Genomic DNA, 22,574 nt, shown 5'->3' on the forward strand with positions numbered 1-22,574 from the left:
GAGGGGTCACCAATTTGTGGGGTGCGTGATAATTGATATTAATTAAACTAGGTACAGTACCTTTGGGTGATGCACAAATAACCACACACTCACAGTTTTAACGTTTATTATCTCCGCACAGAAGGAGAGAGACGATTATCAGATACAAGCAACACTTTGGGCATAAAAATACAAGAACAAAAAGACACTGACTAGATGCGCATTCGGTAACTAAGATCGAACCGTTACTTTTACAATTGTGAAGAAACTTGAAGAAATATTCCGATCTACCCGCTGGGACCGTGATAATTTCGTCGCGGCACGCATACTACGCGAATACCGCGACTCCGTCATAAAATAATAAATATTATAATTATTTTGTATGAGTGTAATGCATGTCTGTATTTTTTGTGTTTTGTGTAATGAATGTTTAGTGTTATAATTAAATACGAATATAAATATGAAATAAAATATTTAAATACTTGTTGTGTGTAATATATACGTATGATAAAATACATACACTAAAATATCGTGTGTTAGCCACAGATACACCTTTTAAATATATATTTTTTTAATAATTATGAAACGAACGCGAATAAAATGATTATGATTAATATATTAAGATCAACTAAATGATTACTATTATTTTTATAAAAGTACGATCGGCGTATAGTGTATTTTTCTGATAGGTATGTCTTTGTTTAAGATTTCCCGACCATAATTTCGGCTACAACAATTCTGAAATACAAATATTATTTCTATTTTCGCATATTTTGAATAACAGCTGGCTAACTTACAGTATAAATTTTCACTATATCAATATTCTAAGAAACGTTGTACAGAATGCACTTAACAGTATTAAATTTCACCAGATCAATATTTGAAACGTTTTTCATATTATGCTGAACTATTGGCGGTTAATAAAAAGCAAATATTGTTTTTACCCTTCATAAACCCTGTATAATTACACGAATTAATTGCTCTGGCAAGGGTCGGGAACGTCAAATTAAAAATCGCCAGCCCGGGATGCAAATGAGCTGGAGAAAATAGCTCCTGTTTCAAATGTTTTTGTTTAGGAATAATTGTATTATTCCTTTGACTTGAATTGAATCGTGAATAGGATGAAAATAGCTTTGGTATTTGATTATTTATGAGGCTCTAGACGTATTATAGAATTAAATTGAACTGTATTGTTTGTTTGTTCTTTTAGATATTACCAGTAGCTAGGGTTTCAGAAAGATATTTAAAATTTATAAAAAAATTCTAATTGATAGTAATGAATGAAATAGTAGAGCTTTAGTGTCTACGAGTCAAATCATGTATGAATAAGAGACGTCTGTTAATCCATTATATTATAATCTATTCCTTAACTTAGTATAAGGCACCTGGAACATACAAATTATACCTTTCAAGCAATAAATTCTTGATTTATAAAACACTCAATATCTAACTTTAACTACTGTTATTACAAGCCACAATCTCGCAGAATTTCAACAATCGGTTGAATAACTATTCTATTCAATTATTCATTCAGATCATATTCAGTGAATAATCGAATAGTGAATTTTCAATGCAAGATCTAGTTAGGGTTAGAACTGTATGTTAACTTTGAATACTGATTGATTTCATACATACCCTTGGTAAACTATTCATATGTTTGATTTGAAATTCCATACAAGGAATGTAATTCAATCGTATGCAATTGAATTAGATTATACTTACCTTGTATTGCATAAAAAATGTTTGCATGCTTTTAATTAAGTTACTGTTACGTAATTTATATTTTCTTTTTACTTGTCTACAATGGAGTTTATTTTTTAACCCATCCCTTATTGTAATTGGTTATTATATTATTTACTTCTTCACCCTTCCTTCAATATTCCTTACTTTAATATTTTTCTTATTCCTCAATCGACGGTAAATTAAAATTTTGAAATAAAACATACTGAAGCAAAATTTGTTGACTCCTACACTGATTTTTAAATACGTGTTTACAAAGCAAAGACTAAAAAGACATTGTTAGCCAATAACAATACGCTTACAAAGCGAATCCCAAAAACCTCAATCGTATCGCGGAAACTCCAATTGAACCCTTTCTGAGAGATTTGTGAAACGCTTACCAAGCAAATGAGATTGCTCTCTGAGCTCAAACTTTCATAAAACGCGGGATTTTCTTGCAAGTTGATGAAAATCGTGGGAAGTTTATTTAATTAGATGAGGTTCAGATTTAAGAATTGTATTAGGTTGTGTTTGAATATTTTTAGCAAAGCACCTGCAATACTTCTAGTGTTACAATTAGTGTTTATGGGCGGTGGTGATCACTTAACATCAGGTTTGTTTGCTCTGACATAAAAAAGCAAATAGAAAATAGGCGTGTCACACAGAGCTACGAGTACGCTTGTACTGAAAATAGTCATAAAATAATAATATATTGTTGAAACAGGTTCCAAATCCACGACTATTTTTACAATTATTTCTTGGCATATCTTAGATACGAAAAATTAAACGATTTTTCGTTGAAGATTAACAAAATATGCAATCTTAATTATTTATACACACGAAGAAATATCTGCTTCATTATTTACAGTGTAATCTGTGACAATTATTTATCTTCAAACTAGCTCCGCCGCGCCGCGGCGCCCGCTTTGTCTAAAACATAATAAATTACTAAAACATTCCTCTTGAATCACCCTATCTATTAAAAAAAAACCGCATCAAAATCCGTTGCGTAGTTTTAAAGATTTAAGCATAACATAGGTACATAGGGACAGAGAAAGCGACTTTATTTTATACTATGTAGTGAAGAGGAAAACCACAGATTTCATAAAAAGGAACAAAGAACAAAGGCCATCATTACAGCTCGATTTCTTTTGTTACTATTTAGCATTTTTCTTTTTTATCTTTTAAGTACGTTGTAATATTTCCGAATTATGTATGTGTATAATGTAAACGCACCTTCATCGTTCGGAATTTTAAATTTGAATTCCTTTGATCCCGGTTTTGTTTTTACGTTTTTGTTTTTAACATACTTTTTTTTTAATTAAATGACATTCTATTCTAATGAAATTGTTATTTGCAATTTGTGATATTAATTTTTTTTGTCAGGTATAAGGGTGCTTTTCCACCAATAATGTGCGCGGATGTGTAGCGAGGAATGTGTTTGTCAACCAATAAAACGCTTCAAACACTAAACACTTCAAACTTCAAACTAAATGAAGCGATATGATTGGTTATTTAAAATTATTATTAGTGGAATATAAACCTTATTCTATTACATAAAAATTAATTCCTGGACCGATTCGCTTACTTTTCAAGCAAATAAAAATAAACTCTCCGTCTTTATATAAGTACAGTATGTATAGTAATGGCATAAAACGTAGTTGTTAATGTAATTTATACAGAAACTAACATTAAAACTTTATGTAATTACTCAAACTTGTCAGAGCAAACAGTACGGAAGCTTCAAGTTTCAAGTTTATTTTGGCAGTAACCTTGCTTGTACAAAGTTTATTTGTAACATGTGCTTGTTTCATTTTATTTAATTAACGGTAGAAGTATTTTAATTGTACGATGTCGCGGTGATTATCTACTGACTTTGAATTTTTATGTAACTCAACTTTTTCTTTATGTCAGAGCAAGCAAATAGCCGGTTTTTTTTTAAAGTGGGGAAATCTTCCAAAGATACCTACGGCCCCCGGGGAAGGAGCCGTGGGTTATGTCGGATTCTTACCGACTAAAGCCCCACTGTGTTCCGTCGGATGGGGCCGCGAGTATTGGTTGGAATTCTACTGTGACCCCAGGTGAGCCACCTGATGTTAAGTGGTCACCACCGCACATAAACACTTGTTATACTCAAAAAGAAGAGAACAGGTGCTTTGCCTTTTTTGGAATTTCTTCTTACTTTTTAGAGTAATAAGTAGTGAGTAATTTTAATATTAAATATAATTTGGGACTTTTTATTATACAAATCATTCGTTTCACCAGACTTAACCGTTAAAAGGCAGTCATACTTTTTATCTCTATCCTCGCACCAAAATGTATGAAATTATTCTGAAACAAAATGAAATCACGAAGTAAAAGGCCGAAAAATAATCCAGAATGTATAATAAAATAAATATAATCAAGCATTAGACTTACTCAATTCCCTTTTTTACTTTACTACCATGGCGACCCGTAAAAATAAAAATAAATTATTTTTTATATCCATAATTATGTAGACGACAAATTAATGTTCAAATGCGTTGTGTGATGTTTTAAAACAAAACTTCTATTTTACGAACTAAATAAATTTTAATTAAGAGCTGACGTGTGTTACGACTATCCCAGGGGGGATACTTCTGTTCATTTATTTACGTGTGAAGGTAAGAATGTAGTTACGGAAATAAATGTATACTGTGGCGACACCACGTCAATGGGATTAGAAAAACTTTCCTATACTTCTAAATTAAATAAGGGTGCTTTTCCACCTTATAATTTAGTTTGAACTTTAAAGCGTTTAGCGTTTGAAGCAATATTATTGGGTATTTACATAACATTCCTTGCTACACATCCTTGCACATTATTGGTGTTAGGTGTACACCCTAACAATAAATCGGATGGCTCTATAAAGGTTAGATGAAATTGTCTCTTTCTTATTTTATTTATATGCGCGGTATTCCGTCGTTTTAAAAATTTGTAGCTAACTCCTGTAACAGACAAACTACCTAAGGTACCTTATAACCATAAATCTAAATGTATAACTACTTTTAAAATGTATAAAAATATTATTATCAACTCAGTCTGAATGTGCGTCTGTTATTTTTTACACGACTATTATAATTGCTTGATTTGTATTACTTTTTTGTACACTCGTAGATAATAGGAAACTTTTTTTGATTCGAAAACACATCTTCAAAGAAAACATGGCGTATACATTAGTATGGGAAACGTTGGTCCTGCGATAACGAGTAAAGTACGTGAGCGAAGCCGCGGGCGTAAAGAAGCTTTAACCTTCCCTGTGTAGGAAAGATATGTTTTAGAGAATGGCAAACATTTACGTAAAATATAGGAATTTTACATTCACTAAGAATATATTTTTACTATCTATAACCTAACTAGCGGTCCGCCCCGGCTTCGCCCGTGGTACCTACATGTTTAAACTATCCTATCTCTCAAGTTGGATCGAACTGCACATGGTGTGCGAATTTTATTATAATCGGTTAAGTTGTTTAGGAGTCCATTGAGGACAAGTCCAAGTTTTATTACAAACGCTCATCGCTCACAAACACACCCACAGACACAACTTTTACATTATATATATATTTATATTTTTTTTTTACTTTATTCTCTGTTTAAATTACGTCACTATATTTTCTCAACTGTAACATGGAAGGACATCGGTACCCGTAATACAGACTATAGTCTAGTACGGGACCATCGTTTTTGTATATTTTGTAATTGTGGTTGTGAAATAAAGATATTTTTATTTTTTATTTTTTTTTATTATTGTTGAATACATCATATTATTATTATCTATGACGAATAACAGGCAAATCTTACGAAATTAAGTACCTTTTAATATTTCTAAAATAGCAACGAAAATTAATTATTCTAATGTTGTGAAAGGTAATTTATTACGTAATAGGAAATATAATAATAAGGCCGAGAAGCTGGAATGCTTTGTAATTACAATTTATTATTTTAACTTTAACAATTAATTGCGTTATTGTTCAGAGAAAGATGAATGATTTAATTTAGATTATAAACAATTTGGTGTATATAAATTTATTTAAATTTTAAAATCCTTTTTAAAAAAACATCATATTATTTATATTTATAGGTATTATTATAAATCTTTACATATGTAATAAAGAAAAATACATTAAAAAAAGTAAATTGCTGGGGAAGGTACTTCATTAAAAATTGTATAAATAAATATACCTATGCAAGATGACTTGTGTATTGAATACGGAACAAAAAAGTTAAACAGTTATTTCTGATCCATATTCATTCTATTCCATTCCAAAAAGCACTTACACCTTTCACAAATATTATCATATAAAAAACTCCAAAACCTTCAAACACGGATATACGTAATACGAATAAGGAAACATTTCCAAAATCCACTTGTATTCCATTAACAAAAACGTATGTATCATAAATTCTGTCCTATCGGTCCCATCTCCCGACCTTCCGTGTTTATACAAACCTTTTTCAATGCACGAATCCAACAATACATTCAAAGTATGCCACTTGGATATTTCGACAGGTTTCTGAACACGATCACGTACGAATATAAATTTTCCTTTTATAATATGGGACTGCAAAAGCATTCATATAACACGATGGAAGGTATAAAGTTCGCCAACAATGATATTATAATTAAATAATCTATCTACACCTTATAGTGGAGCCAATTTAATAGGCAACATTTGTCGTCTATCAATTTTATCTTCGTAGAGAGGTGACTTGCCTAAAAATATCGATTAAAATTATATATTATTCTATGCCGTCCTTACTAGGTTACGTTGTTGAATTTTGTTGAACTGTCAAATGTGACTCTACTATAATACTTACAATATCATTGCTCGCCGATATTTTCTTCGCGTGTGTGACAACTGTGAAGCCCTGGATAGGTTTTTATTACGTCCCTAGGGGACACTAACAAAACATGACAGCCTGCCAAAGACATACGGCATGACTCTTCCATTTCATTTTATAACTTAATTAAAACATAACACGGAAAATCACTCAGTGTAAAATACCAATTATTATTTATTGTCAGAATAAAAACAGACTGCTTAATATGAACTGAAAATCTAAGAAAATTAAAATGACCACCTTAATGATTGAAACTTAAACCACACTTAATGCACTTCTAGATCGTTCAATTTATTGGAAGCAATCTGAAACCATCGACAACCATATAAATGAATGTAAATCCGAATCGTTAATGCTATTTGGAGTATTTGGTATTCGGAAGCTTTCTAGTTTTGATTGCGACCACACAAATTGAATTTATTTACTGGCTCTAGTTCCGATATTCTAACAGCGTCTAGATCGAGATCCTGAATATTAATGAACGTGAACCGATTCGAAAAGGAACTATTCAAGAAGGTAACTTGGGAATAGAACTCTTTATTGACTGTACGGAATAATGCTGGGTTAAGGATGTGTCCTTGAGGCACCCCCATGTTTGTATGGTAACATAATGTGTTGTGACAGAGACTATTATTATGTTAATTTTCAATTAATAATTAATTTTGTCTCAAACTGTTTAACAATGGCAAAGGGTTATTCACTCTGAAAAATATACCGATATAGCCAAATCAATTTTGCTTAACTACATAACATTAGACACGTCCGTTATACATTACAATACAAGCAGGCAGGAAATAGCATTATTATAGAAGTTTGTTTGTAGCCTTATGGCATGAAACAATATACATACATTTCTATAAGAAATATTTCATATAATAATATGAAATACCACCTGCTACGATACCTATATAGGTTTCTAATTTCACCCAGAAATCTATATGTTGGTTATGATAATTTCACAACTTTTTCACATACCTAATTTATCTTTAGGTACCAGCTTTCTGTGTGCTTTGAGATCAAGATTTTTTTGTATTTAGTCTCCTCCAGATACTGAAATCTAGACTCCTTAGTTCTTAGCTCAATCTTTAACCATTTTACAAAATTTTCACGTCGAATACCACGATAAAATCGATTTTAAATTCACAGCACAGCTATATCAAAAGAAAAATAAAAGTTTCGAATAGAGTTACTCATATGAACAAGAATATTCCTACACAATCTCTAAGTTCCAAAGAAGCTAATATTAAATTGCATTTAAAACTTATACAAGAGGAAACTGTGAAAGAAAACTTTGCAACATTGTTATCGGGATCGTTCTCGAGTCTAGCTTATGCGACTGAATTTTAATAGAGAACCGTGTGTGGCTAATTAATTGCTCTACTATTTTGAACCCTCTTCATATCATGTTAGAGTGTGAAAGTGAAAGTGAAGTCCCGTGTCCCCTAGTGGGGTAAGGGGCAGATGCATTATTCATACATCTGTTTCACTGATCGATTTTCTTTAGGGACAAGTAGGTGATCAGCCTTCTGTGTCCTGCCAGACCGAGACATTTTTTTTTCTTCGTCTCCACCGGGAATCGAACCCAGGACCCCTCGGTTCTACGCTCACGCGTCAACCACTGTACCGAGGAGGCGGTCGTCATGTTAGAGTAGCAATTCATTATTCATGTATTAGTGATTCTTTGTAATTTTAGATTCAGAGGAAAGTTTGTTGAGAATTTAGTTAAGTACGTTTTGGTTATATACGGTTTTAGTAAATCCTACTAATATTATAAATGCGAAAGTTTCTGAGGATGGATGTATGGAACCGATTACAATGAAATTTAGTAGGTATGTAACTAGGTAGCTGAAGACCCGGAATAAGAGATAAGCTACTTTTTATCCCACAGGAATTTTAAATATACGGGTCTTTCTTAGAAAACGCGGGTGAAGCTGCGGGCGGAAATCTAGTAGCTTAATAAAGCTAAATGAGAATAAGACAACAAATAAAAGCTAGATACAGAAGAAAGGGTTACGGGATTCAAATATTTAACGGTGAAAATAAAACCATTGCTAATATAAATCTAATCTAATAAATAAAAAGTTCCCAATAAATACTCGTAAAATAACAAGTTAAACACTCATGAAGTTGTTATTCTTTAATTCGACTGACCGGTTGGCTTAGTTGATAGTGACCCTGCCTTCCAAGCCAGAGGTCGTGGGTTCGATTCCCATCCAGGGCAAATATTTGTGTGATGAACAAAGATGTTTGCTCTGTGTCTGGGTGTAAAATATCTATATAGGTATTTATTTAAAATTATATATGTATGTTTATCAGCCATCTGGTTTCCATAGCACAAGCGAAAGCTTAGTATGGGATCAGATCGTGCCGTGTGTGAAAATTGTCCTGAAATATTTATTTATTTATTCAGCAAAATTACAAAACAAGTAAGCATAGTCATGTGTCTAACCTAGTGCTATATACCTTACCTTTTAATATTGACCGCTAAACAGTTCGTATTTAAGATTACCATCTCAGGTTATCGTGACCTTCGTTGAAAACGTAAACACGCTATTTTAATTCAGAGGTGTAATAACTTGCCATAAATTGGGGTAATTCGATAGAAATTGTGAAGTATTATGATTAAATTATTCGTAAACATTTTTATAACAAAATTCTATTGCATTTAAAGTTTTACTTTGTATAATGGGTATTACCTGTAATAAGACTATACGGCCTTAAAATAATGAAAAAGATCTTCAGATTTGTTTGTCCGTTTCGATATTGTTTGATTTATGAATTATATTACTAAGGGCCGATTTTTCAATGCTTGGATAAAACTTATTTGTCGAATAATGCATAAAACTACCATTTTAAAAACGTATTCTAATTGCCCGTATTTGACAGTTTACGTGACATTTTAATATTATCGTGTAATACTTTATTGGACTGATAAGTTTTATGCAAGCATTGAAAAATCGGCCCTAAGAATAATTTAAATGCTTTTCACTTATAAAATGTAAACTGGTTAATCCTGTGTTATTTTATTATACTTAATTAATGTGTTATTTCTCTAAATATTAAATGGAAGAGCAAAATCAATGATTACAAACACATTTTCGAAAAAGGCCATTAGCAATATCGAAGCTTATTAAATGTGAATAAAAAATTTGTGTATAGTCACTACATAATAATATATATAACAAAGTCGCTTTCTTTGTCCCTATGTATGCTTAAATCTTTCAAACTAGGTACGCAACGGTTTTTATGCGGTTTTTTAATAGATAGAGTGATTCAAGAGGAAGGTTTTGGTATATAATTTATCATAGAGAAAGCGGGCGAAGCCGCAGGCGGAAAGCTAGTCTTTATAAGGAAATAAAAAAAATTATACCTTATATCAAGTTACGCCAATCATAAAATGTATAATTTATTGTAAAAAGCTTTTTACCGCATTTCACGACTCGGTCGTAACTTTTTTACGTCATCGATTACATGAAATGCACATTAGAACTTAGAAGTTAGAAAACAATCAGGCACAAAACATCATATTAAAGCTGTTATAATAATTATACCTTTACTTTATGGTGATAATCCATCCATTAACGTTTTGGCTTGGCTATATAATTAGTAGGGTACTCCTTACCTCCGTGATGATTTATAGCCTTATAGCCTTCCTCGAAAAATGAGCTATCTAACACTGAAAGAATTTTTCAAATCGGACCAGTAGTTCCCGAGATTACCGCGTTCAAATAAACAAACAAACAAACTCTTCAGCTTTATAATATTAGTATAGATTTAGTAAAACACTAAATTTGTTTTCTAATATTATCAACCTACTTTTTAAATTTAATGACTGTAAAGACTTTTTACGTTTTAAAAGGTCGTTACGTTTTGAATTTGGACCAACCCTATGTAGTATATTCAGTACCAAAGATCATCAAAGATTTATCAGCTCTTGCAATCTTTCAGAATTATTGTTATAACTATCTTTCCGCCCGCGACTTCGCCCACGTTTTTAAAGAAAACCCCGCGTAGTTCCCGTTTCCATGGGATTTCCGGGATAAAACCTATCCTATTTGTTAATCCAAGTGCTAAATTTCATTGTAATCGGTTTAGTAGTATTTGCGTGAAAGAGTAACAAACATACACTGCATACACATACACATCCATCCCCACAAACTTTCGCATTTATAATATTAGTAGGATCTAAAAACAGGAGTAAAATATATAATACAAATATTTTTAGTCGTGTCTTATTAAACGATAAAGATCATGCAATTTATATATTGAGAAGAAGGGTTCTAAGGGTAAGGTTTACAAAGGTTTAGGTAAGGATATGGATAACCCATTCATCAATATAAATAGTAAATAAGGACAAAAAAGCTTATCTTCTCAAGGGTGAACCTTCCAGCTACGAATATAACGTTTGGTATATGCACTAAAGCATTTATATATTCGAATATTTATTTATTTTACGAACATTTTTTTAATCAACATTATTCCTTCATATTATTTAACAACGGTCTGGAAAGAAGTTTTTACAGAGAAGTGCTAGTAAGAAATTCTGTATGTGCTTTCTTTTAGCATATACATAAATTTTACATAGAGAGTTCTGTTAATAATAAGGTGTACACAAAATAATTATAAGTCAAGCTTCAGATAAAAAATAACAATCAATATGTATACGTACAACACGACATATAAAACCTTTTTGGATTAAATATTAAAATAAAAAGTTTAAATGAAAAATGGTTTATGATTTTATGAATAAAATGAACTAGTTTCTTAAACCACTCCTTTAAATGTCGGTAAATACAGCGGGTGTGAAATATTTTCTTTATTTTAGATTTTATTAGAAACATTAGCATTTGAAAAAGCTTTTGAAGCAAGAATATTTCTCTCTTCTCTGAAATATTATGGTATGTTCTTGTATATTAAGTTACATATAGCACAAAGGACATTTAAGGTAGGTATTAAATATATAAATCTTATATATAAAAATGAATCGCAAAATGTGTTGGTAAGCGCATAACTCGAGAACGGCTGAACCGATTTCGATAATTCTTTTTTTATTATATTACAAACTTACAATGGCATGAAAAATATTATGATTATGTCCTGAAAAAATACTTATAGGTAAGGTAAAGTATAGGAATAGGTACTACATAAAATCTAATTAAGAATTTAATTTATATACCTACATATAACGGTGCATTTACATCAAACGAACATAGAGCTAGAGCTGGAGCAAGAACATTCTTTCGTGATCTTTTAGTGTAAACAAAAACTCGTATTCAGTATTGTTCAGTATTAGAACATTGCATATAATCTTTTCTATCGCACTAAGAACAAAGAAATAATGCTCTGCGCCTGTTAAAACTAACTAAAATAATTTGACATAGAGGGGTTAGAATAAGCATTCACTCGTTTGATGTAAATGCACCTTAAGAAGAATATATTAATACTAGCTTTCCGCCCGCGGCTTCGCCCGCGTTTTCAAAGGAAAACCCGCAAAGTTCCCGTTCCCGTGGGATTTTCGGTATAAAACTTATCCTATGTGTTAATCCAAGTTACCCTCTATATGTGTGCTAAATTTCATTGTAATCGGTTAAGTAGAATTTGCGTGAAAGAGTAACAAACACACACACACATCCTCACAAACTTTCGCATTTATAATATTAAGTAGGATTCTTTTGATTCTAGAAGAAAACGAAAAACATTTACCTCTACTTTCTCATGATTTTCTTTGTTTACAAACCTTCAAGGCATTGGCATGTCAAATCATACAATATGATTGGATTTGATAAGAACAATCAATTCTTTTTCCCATTCAACGTCGCATGTAACATGCAATACACAAATTTTCAACTTCGATAAGGCACGGGTCTCGATTTAAAGAAATTTATGGCAAGTAATTGTAAGCTTGAATAAGAAAATCATAAACAAATATTACGTTTCATTTATTTGAAAATGTATGGAAAAAGGATGTCCCTACGCAACTTGTTAAAATGAGCAAGGATACTATACGCACCTTGTTAAAAAAGTTAAATGATGTAGGAAGTAGGAACTGATACTGTCAACAGAAACTTTAATAAGAAAGTAAAGTTAGTAAAACTTGGTTAGTTTCTTAAAAGCTTAGTCTTTTTTATTAGCTGCTTGAGCTGGGATGAAAACTAAAAGAGAGAACATTGTAGCTCTACCTTAGGCAAATCTTTTCGCTGATGAAAGTATTTTTAAAACGGTTGTATCGTTTTTGAGCTTAGCTATGACAAATATAAACAACTATTTACTTACTTATCTATGTTGGAAAAATAAAAATTGTCACAGTATAACTTTGGACAATACATTGAGGGGCATACTAATTATGAATTAAAATAGAAGTCGCAATAGTTTATCGATAACTGTTTACTTAAATATATTATAATTTTTATTCTTTTTTATTTTTTTTTCTCATTCGCTTTTAGGCGGATTTACATTCTTTAAATATACTCATTTATTTTATGCTCACTGTCCAATAGTTATTGACACCCGCTTTTGCAACCCCTTCATACAAAAGCACCATACAACCAACACATATTTTAGAAGTACTACTACTAATATACATAGTATAATTTTACACGTATAATATGTAACAAGGAATTTTTAATATCGCTAACCCAAATCAGATTAAATTTATCGACTCAAAGATTTATTACACTAGTCGGCAAATATAAGGTAATTTTGGATCCATCAATCAAGATGGCCGCCGTCGTAGTCACGTGGGTTTAATATAATTACGTTGGGGTCATAGCTGGGATTTACCCTTTAATTTATTAAACATTTGTGCTATAGGAAAGGATTTTTATTATTGAATAACCAAAGTATTATTTTTATTCATCGTACAGAATACGACATTTTGCCCATGAATTTATGGTGTACCTAGTACGCAAGTAATTTTATTCTTACCATCGTAATAAAATTTCAGCAATAGAAGCATGCATCTTCACGTGATCATAAATGCCTAATAATATAGCAAAACAAGTCATGTTTGATGTAAAATAAATATACAATAACAGTACAGAAACATTAAATAATCCAATAACTCTATGTGCTCAGATAAGTATGCACTCGGCCTGCATGAAGAAGATTGACCTTATCGTAAATAAATCCTTTGTCTTTGTTAACTGAAAAATGGCTTTTTTAACCTGATGTTGATATAAACTATTTAATTATTCAAAACATAAACATACCTAACAAAAACTTTTTAAAAACTTTTACTTACCGTGATAAAAATAAACTACAAAGAACATATTTTGTAACACATTAAACGTCTAAAGACTTAAAGATAGCAGACAGACCTATTAGACCGGGAGATACTGACACAAAATTTCGAGTCATTTGTAACAAGGATGGCGGTTCTACAGGGGTCTTAGTACGCAATGACAAAAAGAAAAATGATGGTGTGAACGCTGGTACCGGTGTCTTAGTCGCGTGGGCGTTTGTCGAACTCGTCGGAAAAATAGCGAAAGTCAAACGATTTGTAACACAAAAATTTTAGAATTTACCGATAGCCCATAAAAAAGTAGTAGGCGGTAGTGTCATGCCATACTTTTCCGGTGTGACTTACAGCCCGCCATACCGACGCGAATGTGTTGATTTAAATAAAACAATCATTCAACCATTTGTACCAGGCTAACTTTTGCACAGGTAACTATCGTCGTGCAGCCATTTACGAAAATCGCCATGCCATACTTTTCGGACGATTCCAAATGGTCGCCATACCGCCGAAAATCTGCAAAAAAATTTTATTTCGCCAAACTTTTTGTACCAGTATTGCATTTGGATTTTTGGAGAGTATTTGATAAAATGTGACCATTATTATATTTGCCATACTTCTAGTAGGGGGAAAAAGTGCTGTTATACTTGAAAACTTAATTTATTATTAATTTATATAAGTGAGGATTTCCAACACTTAGATCTTTGAAATTTTGTATTTATATTTGTTGATCCTCAAACTTACAGGAAAAATAAGTGCCATACTGTTACAAATTGTTTGACTTTCGCTATTTTCCGACGAGTTCGACTAACGCCCACGCGACTAAGCCGCCGGTACCAGCGTTCACGCCATCGTTTTTCTTTTTGTCATTGCGTACTAAGACCCCTGTAGAACCGCCATCCTGTTACAAATGACTCGAAATTTTGTGTCAGTATCTCCCGGTCTATATACCAAAACTGTGTCAAGCTAAAAATTGTCAAGAACTGCTCAGAGTTTTAAGACGCCTGACATTCCATTTGCTTTGTTCAGTTCCTATTCGAGGAGATTTCTACCCGTGAATGCGTTCCTATGTACTACGTTTTTATCGATGTAGTTCTTCATAAGTGGAGAATGTCTAAAAGTCCTTTCTTAGTACTTACCTACATTGTAAAAGGCAGTACGTTGCCAAATTGGATGATTGTAATGCTCTCTAGTTTGGCTGTGCGTTGATATTTTAGTGAGTTAATCATCAATTAATTAATTATCTAATAAAATAATTTACTTTTCTATTTTATGTATTCAGATTTATTAAACAAATGGAGTTTTGAACCCGTTTTGAACTTTGTCATGATTTAATTAAACATGTTTTGCACTAAAAAAAGGGTGAAAATATTTTGTGTTTTCATTGCTTATTGTGTTGCTTATTGTACACCGATGACGTAGCGATTATTCTGTCGATTCTGACATATTATTTACCAATAATAATTAATATCCAACCATCTGTTATCAACAGATAATGATTTCACCGATGAACTCGTGCTCAATTACTACATGTCTATTTCATACTGTGATTTCATAATTATCATTTACTTTGTAGTTTGAAATTTAATTACAACATGCAAATTAGTTTGTATAATTATGTGTACACTCATGTGTATCGAATAGTAGTTTGATTGTAATTAGTATTGTTTGAGCCTTCGAGGTATTGTTGTTTCTGGTTAGTTAATTTTAGAGGTATAAAAATGAAAATCCTGGATTTAATTATTATTTTTGTATTATCATTAGATGAACAGTAGATGACATTAAAATATATTGCAGGATTAATTATTTTCAGTATGCTTAGATACTTATATTTTTCGATACAAAAACTCATTTTATGAAAAAAAGAAAGTACTTTGTTAATAAAATAAGAAGTTGACCTTTTTACGTCAATTTAGAAAACGAAAGCGTATAAAAATTTGCGTAATTATATTTTTAAAGATGTTCAACTTTTTAAGAGAATCATTATCTTTTGTATATTGAATTGTTAGACTTTTTTATTCATTGGAAATTATAAAACTGTTTCTTAACAATCTCTACAGACCGTTGTATCGAATTATTTTTATAATTAACGATAAGTCTCTTTTCTAGTTTAAAACAAACGCCTTGTTATTATTCTTTCATTCTGTTATTTTTTAGCAATCAAAATATTTAATTATTTTTGAGTAGAGTAATACTTTATTAACTTTTCTTCTATACTAATATTATAAAGCTGAAGAGTTTGTTTGTTTGAACGCGCTAATCTCAGGAACAACTGGTCCGATTTGAAAAATTCTTTCGGTGTTAGATAGCCCATTTATCGAGGAAGGCTATATATAATCACGCTAAGACCAACGGGAGCGGAGCAATGCGGGTGAAATCGCGGGGAACAGCTAGTCATTAACTATTTCTGATTTACAAATGTCATCTATCTTTTTATGAAAAGTATGCAAACCCCTACCATAATCCAGGCGTTAAAAGAACTGTTTATATATAATACTAACTAATGATGTATCAAGTATTTCTAATATTAAACCAAGATTCCTAATAAGCTTTCATAAAAAAAAGACGTGTTGCACTCCGGGAGTGCCGGCAGAAGTGAAAACTTGATTATTAACGTTGAGCATGTTTGATATCCATCCGTCTTACGCTTTTTCGATCAGGTCACGTGTCCTGACGCGAGTTTTAGATTTTATACCCATTACAGAAAAAGTGCTCAACGCCGCTAAAGAAGTTTTCACTTCAAAAATACTGATTAAAGACACAAAATAAATTCTGTCCTACTACAAAGGAGCACCAAAAATAAAAATAAAGAACATTCTTTAGAAACTGCACACAATAAAAAGATAAGTGAATCACCAACAACACTAAATGTTGAAACTTCAAGCAGAATAACTTCATTTTGAGATAACATACTTTAAACTTTGAAAAGATAACAGTTTATTTATTTTTATAAAGACAAGCGAGTAGAATGTATTGCTTGCGGGTGAACATGATTTTGTAAGGCAGTTTATACAAGAATATTTTTAAATTTTTTAAAAATAACAGTTAATTTTGAGTCTTGCGTAAGGATATATTATTGTTTGAAAAACTGAAGATACTAGAAGTCTATATAATAAAAATCAATCGCCAAATGCGTTGCTAAGTGAAAAACTCGAGAACGGCTAAACCGATTTTGTGAATTATTTTTGAAGTCAAACTTCTTTAGGCGCGTTGAGAGTAAAAGTTCTAGGATGCATCATGGTAATACCGTCACGTCATGAAGTAAGGCGACGATTTTGGTATCTTTGAATCTTGTCTAAGAAGTTGTGTGATCGGCATACACGCTCTTTTTTATAATATTTCTTGACCTATAAGGATAGTTCTTATGGAGAAAAAACGTAAACATGTACCACGAGAAAAGCGGGGCGGACCGCTAGTGTATAATAAATAAAGAAAGGTATTATATTCCAAGGAAGCTAATAAAGAGCTACTGAAGATAATAATCTTGCTACTCAAAATAGATTCTTCACATGCGATTAAGATTGCGAAGTCTTGTACCAGGGCAATTTATGATAGTCATAGCAATTACCAACACGCATGAAAACCGAGAATATTCTAGACTAATTTGTGAAAATAGTATTATTTAGTTATTTTTAACACACCTAAAAATTAACATTATGGATTATTTGTGCCATTACCTATATTTAGAAAAGTTCTCAAAACATCTTGTAAAATATGCCAGAATAGATATTTAGGGGGCATTTGGCGTCTTCTCTTCAATAACATATTGGATATGCTAAGCACATTTCGAAGTACACAATACTGATACATATGTACACTTTCTTACACAAACATGTCTGAAAGTTTACGTGAAGCTATCGATCGTACTTGCCTTGCCAAACGTTACATAACGGTTCCGAGTTTTGAACGCTCCTCGTAAATATACCTATATTGTAGTATAAGATCTTTGGGGCTAGTACTGGTCTGTAATGCTTCAAAGCTCTGGCTTGCGTATTTAGTAAGGTCCAATGTCTCTTTGTGGTATGATGTTGTAGTTTGTACTATCCCTTTCTGCTCGTGAAGATATACCTATATTGTAGTATCGCTTGGGCTAGTTCGTCTGTAATAATAAAAAATAATAAATAATAAAAATAATAAAAATCTTTATTTATCCATACCTTCAATTACACTGTGTATTCCACTCAATTTATATAAACACAATACTTAAAACTATGGACATTATCGTCTAAACTAGGCCGAGCCTGTATCTTAGACGATAATATCTTCCCACTATGTAATATAAACTAATTATTCACAATAATACAAGCGTTCACAAAGTTACAAAAATTATCATAACAAAGACGGTGATTTGACATTTGCGTACTTAATAATTCTTAGAATAATGGACCTTATTAACCGATCGTTGATGACGAGTAAAACAACAACGAAAGCTAATGTAATGTAATGCTACAAAGCTCTGGTTTGCGTATTTAGTGAGACCCAATGTCTCTTTGTGGTATAGTTTGTACTATCCCTTGTTAGATGACAGTGTGATGCGAGCTATGTAAGCCACTATGGAATATTTATGTGGGCACTTTGATGACTCCTGTTAGAGATCTCTAGCATTGAACCAAGCTACAGAATAGGTTATAAACGTTTAAATTCAACATGCTGTATCTTGATCTCTTGCTTGATCTCCCAAAAGTCAAATTTAGGGAATAAATCTATACTAATATTATAAAGCTGTAGAGTTTGTTTGTGTGAACGTGCTCTCAGGAACTACTGGTACGATTTGAAAATAAAATTCGGTGTTATAGATAGCCCATTTATCGAGGAAGGCTATAACCTAAAGCCTTCCTCGATAAATGGGCTACGCAATGCGGGTGAAACCGCGGAGCACAGCTAGTAAAATACAAAATAATAGAAAATTCCTAAGTTTAAATATAAGGTAAGAAGGAGAATTTCCTCACGTGAGATTTTATTCCTTCATTCTGCCCTCCGAGATCTTATTTTCGTGGGAATCGAAATGGAAATTTGGCCTGCTGTATCATTAATTCGCAAACCGCCAGCAAAGAGATTGTGTCACGTGATTTGATTATATTGGTCTCGTGTGTTTAATTCTGGTTTGTGTATATGGGAACTCTAGGTTAGAATATGTATTCGTAGCAAGGAAACAGCTAAGAATATTGAGTACTAAAAACATTAATTTCACTTCAAGATCTTTCCTCGAAACGTTTAATTTCCGTCACAATTTAAACTACATAATTATGTAGTTAAAATAATATTTAGTTATATTATGTTATAAAACAATATAATATGTTATATGTATACGTTCTTAGCTGAGATGGTAATGGCGATAGAGATAATTTACGAAAGTGTTACAAACTCCATAATAATACACGAGGGTACAATTTAATTCATCCTTCTCATTTTACCAACAAAAAGGTTATCATATCCATTCAAAATCCAAACACCATGAACAAATAGTGCCAATATCCAACAAAAACATACCAGCCTATCACAACAGCCATAAAAATAGTTCAACCAAGGGGTTTGAGAAAGGACTTTGAGACGCCATTTCAATAGCTCAGAGGCCTCCCTAATTATACTCGTGGACTCAATGGCTCATAAACAGGAAATATAGGCGTATAGAGAATTTCAGCACCTAACATTACTGACGTAATGAAAACCACAACCCATGTTCATTTGAAACAGAATAGCCTGCACGTTGATTGCGAGGCGACAAAGCTACTCATTTGGAAAGATAGATTTGGAATGTACCTTTTGTATGGAAAATAAGTGTCGCATATTTTAATAATTTGTTGTTTATGATGTCATTTACTTTAAGGTTATTGATAGGGTCTTATTGATATAATATTATTATTACATATTATTATTTCCACAATTTAGGAAATATTATAATTCCTAAAATATAATAGAATCGAATTGAGTTAGTTTTACTTTTACTTGTTTTTATTGTTTAGACGTTTTTATTTGGTGCTACCATTTATTTAAATAATGAGCAGATGTTAAGTGAAGCAATTGAATACTTGATAAAATAATTCATATTATAATTTCCATCTTATTTTGAACACAATTCAATCAAGTTCATATTACTCTATATTTTTAGTTTAATCAAAACCTAAGGAATTCCGGAAGCAAATTCCACACTTTAAGCTAAAAAGCAGTTTATAGCATTAAAATAACCATTAATATTAGCGATAACAATTGTATATTAAACCTATAAAAAAGGCACAGCTGTAGACAACATTCGCGCCATACTAGAGTAAAGTTTATGTTTGTATTTCGCAATTCACGTATCTATGCATAAGAACAAACTGTTTTCCATAACTTTCAAAGAATTTAATTTAGTTTTTTCTATCGTTTTCCTTCACACAGAAGCTTATTGTGATTATTAAAGACAAAAATACTAACGAAGTACTTACTTAGTAGGGAAAATGATTTTTTTTTAATTATTGTTAGTTACAAAATTGCCATTTTGATATTTATGTTTTAACAAAGTGTACCTTTTCATAAAACTAGATAAATTAGTCTTTTTCTTTTTAAATAATTAAACCAAAATAATTACGCAGTTAAATTCTGAACTTCTTCATTAGTCACTACATACCTTCATCAATTTTCAAAGGACACAACCAAGTACACTACCAAACATCTCGCAAGGACCAAAATCAATAGGTTATAGAAACTCGCATAGTGCCATAAAGTACCAAACAGCTATAAATTTTGCCCAAAACTATTACCTGTGTAGCTAAGCGACCCTTGTGATTATGAACACCTGGTGCCGATTGGATATTGATAAAATATTTCTGAATATCACCATAGAGTATCGCGTTATGTTTTAGTAAAAGTGTAGGAATTTTGTTGAAAATCAACTCTACTCTTTCATACTTTTTTGAGTCACGTTGATTTTCATAGTATTTGTTTAGTAAGGACATTTCCTTACTAGACAATTAAATGTTGCGCAATTTCATGAAATTTAGCAACAGAAAGGGTAATTAAACTGCCATTTCACAACATAGTATAAAACTAAGTCGCTTTCTGTGTCCCTATATCCGATGTACCAATGCTTAAATCTTTAAAACTACACAATGGATTTAGATGCATTAACATTAATTAATTAAGCCAATAATTATGACCTAAACAAAACCTTACATGACAATAAAGGTAAACCTCATCAAGCACAACACAAAAACATGATTTTTATGAAAATAAAAATTCTCAAAAGAAAAAATAACATCGTACAATTCAAGCGCTTGAAGCAATTAATTTTCATAACGTTTATGTTTTTATAGCAAAGTTAATTGAAAGCGAGTGAAAGTTGATGAATGCCGTTTATTCACATCGATGTATGAATTTCATGATTCCAATACGTAAAGTAATTGAAGTGACTGCAGTGAAACTTTGCCACCGACTTTGCTTTGGCGATAAAGCCTGGGGACATGACATGACAGCTTGTTTTGATTGTACAGTTTATACTTTCCTATCAAACATTTATTGCACTGTTAAGCGCTTCACAAACGGTGAAGATACTATAATATTTTATCTTAAGATACGGTAATATTTTATATTATAGTATCTTAAGGTATCTGGTATCAGCGTTCTGACCATCATTTTTCTTTTTGTCATTGCGTACTAAGACCCCTGTAGAACCGCCATCCTGTTACAAATCACCCACAAAATATCGGGTCAGCTGTTGTAACAGGATGTAACAGGAGGCTTAACAGTTAGGATTTTTACGAAAAGTTACAATGATTGTTTATATTATCTCACTGATATTTGCTTGCAAACTTTTATTGTAAAATAAAAGCAGGCAGTTTGGATTATTGTGAATGAACTACACGCACTTCTTTACGCACTTATTATACGTACCATAATAAATTAAAGATAAATAAAAATTTATGATACGATGCTGAATCTGTGTGTTTAAATAGATTTATCTTTGTTACAGATCAAACATGTCCATCTCCGAGTTCAGACGGAAGAAGCTCCTCTATGTCTTCAACGTTTTCTTTGGTAAGTTTTTTTTATTATATTCGTATTATGTATTATGTTCTGTCACAATTAGCATAATCTAGTAATTTAAAACAGGTCGGAGTTATAAATAGTGAACGTACCTAATAACGTAACGATATTAGTATTTTCTTGAGTTCATATTTCAATGGAATAACGGTTTAATGAGAGATTTTTAATTATAACATCTTATTTCTAGATGTCAATCAGAGCGGTACCATTGAACGAAAAGACTTCGAGCTGGCCATAGAGGTAACGTGCAACATTCATAATAATAATATATCTAAAAAATAAAAAGTAAAAGACAAAAGTAAAAGTAAAAGTTCTAGTATACAGTAATTCTTATATTTTTCAACAATACTATAAACTAATAATTCCTTTCTGCCGAAAAAGAAAATTAGATGATTGTCTTGTGACTTAAGTGTTTCCTAATTTTGAATAATAAATAGGTTATCTGCTGTTAAATATTCTAATGACGACGGTCGAGAACATTCCACATTCAAGACCTTCACTCATTAATTATAAAACGCTAACATATAATATTCTACAGAAAATCTGCAGCCTTCGCGGCTGGAAGCCCGGCGATGCCAAGCACTCAGAGACGCACGAAGTTATGATCCAAGTCTGGGACGGGCTTAGAAAACGAGCTGACTCCAATAAAGATGGACAGGTATGTCTGTTTTTTAACAAACTCAAACATTTATTTATTCAATTAGACTTCTTCTAGAACATTTTCCACCGATTCGGAAAGTAGTATCTATGAGAGAAGAAC

The 22,574-nt window shown here is 31.7% G+C and overlaps 1 protein-coding gene across 1 annotated transcript in view; it reads left to right on the forward strand.

The window, feature by feature from the left end:
• Positions 1-22,574, forward strand: part of Scp2 (Sarcoplasmic calcium-binding protein 2) — a 53,394-nt gene that overhangs the window by 24,170 nt on the left and 6,650 nt on the right. The window contains exons 3-5 of the mRNA XM_090102257.1: positions 21,741-21,805; positions 22,002-22,054; positions 22,353-22,472. Of these exons, the coding sequence (XP_089958383.1) occupies positions 21,748-21,805; positions 22,002-22,054; positions 22,353-22,472 (231 nt within the window). The 5' untranslated portion in view covers positions 21,741-21,747. The remainder of the gene's footprint in view (positions 1-21,740; positions 21,806-22,001; positions 22,055-22,352; positions 22,473-22,574) is intronic.

Source organism: Colias eurytheme, chromosome 5 (genome assembly GCF_061535395.1).
Source record: "Colias eurytheme isolate Ceu_HAF_F1 chromosome 5, ilColEury1 Martin Lab GWU primary, whole genome shotgun sequence".
NCBI classification, from domain to species: domain Eukaryota; kingdom Metazoa; phylum Arthropoda; class Insecta; order Lepidoptera; family Pieridae; genus Colias; species Colias eurytheme.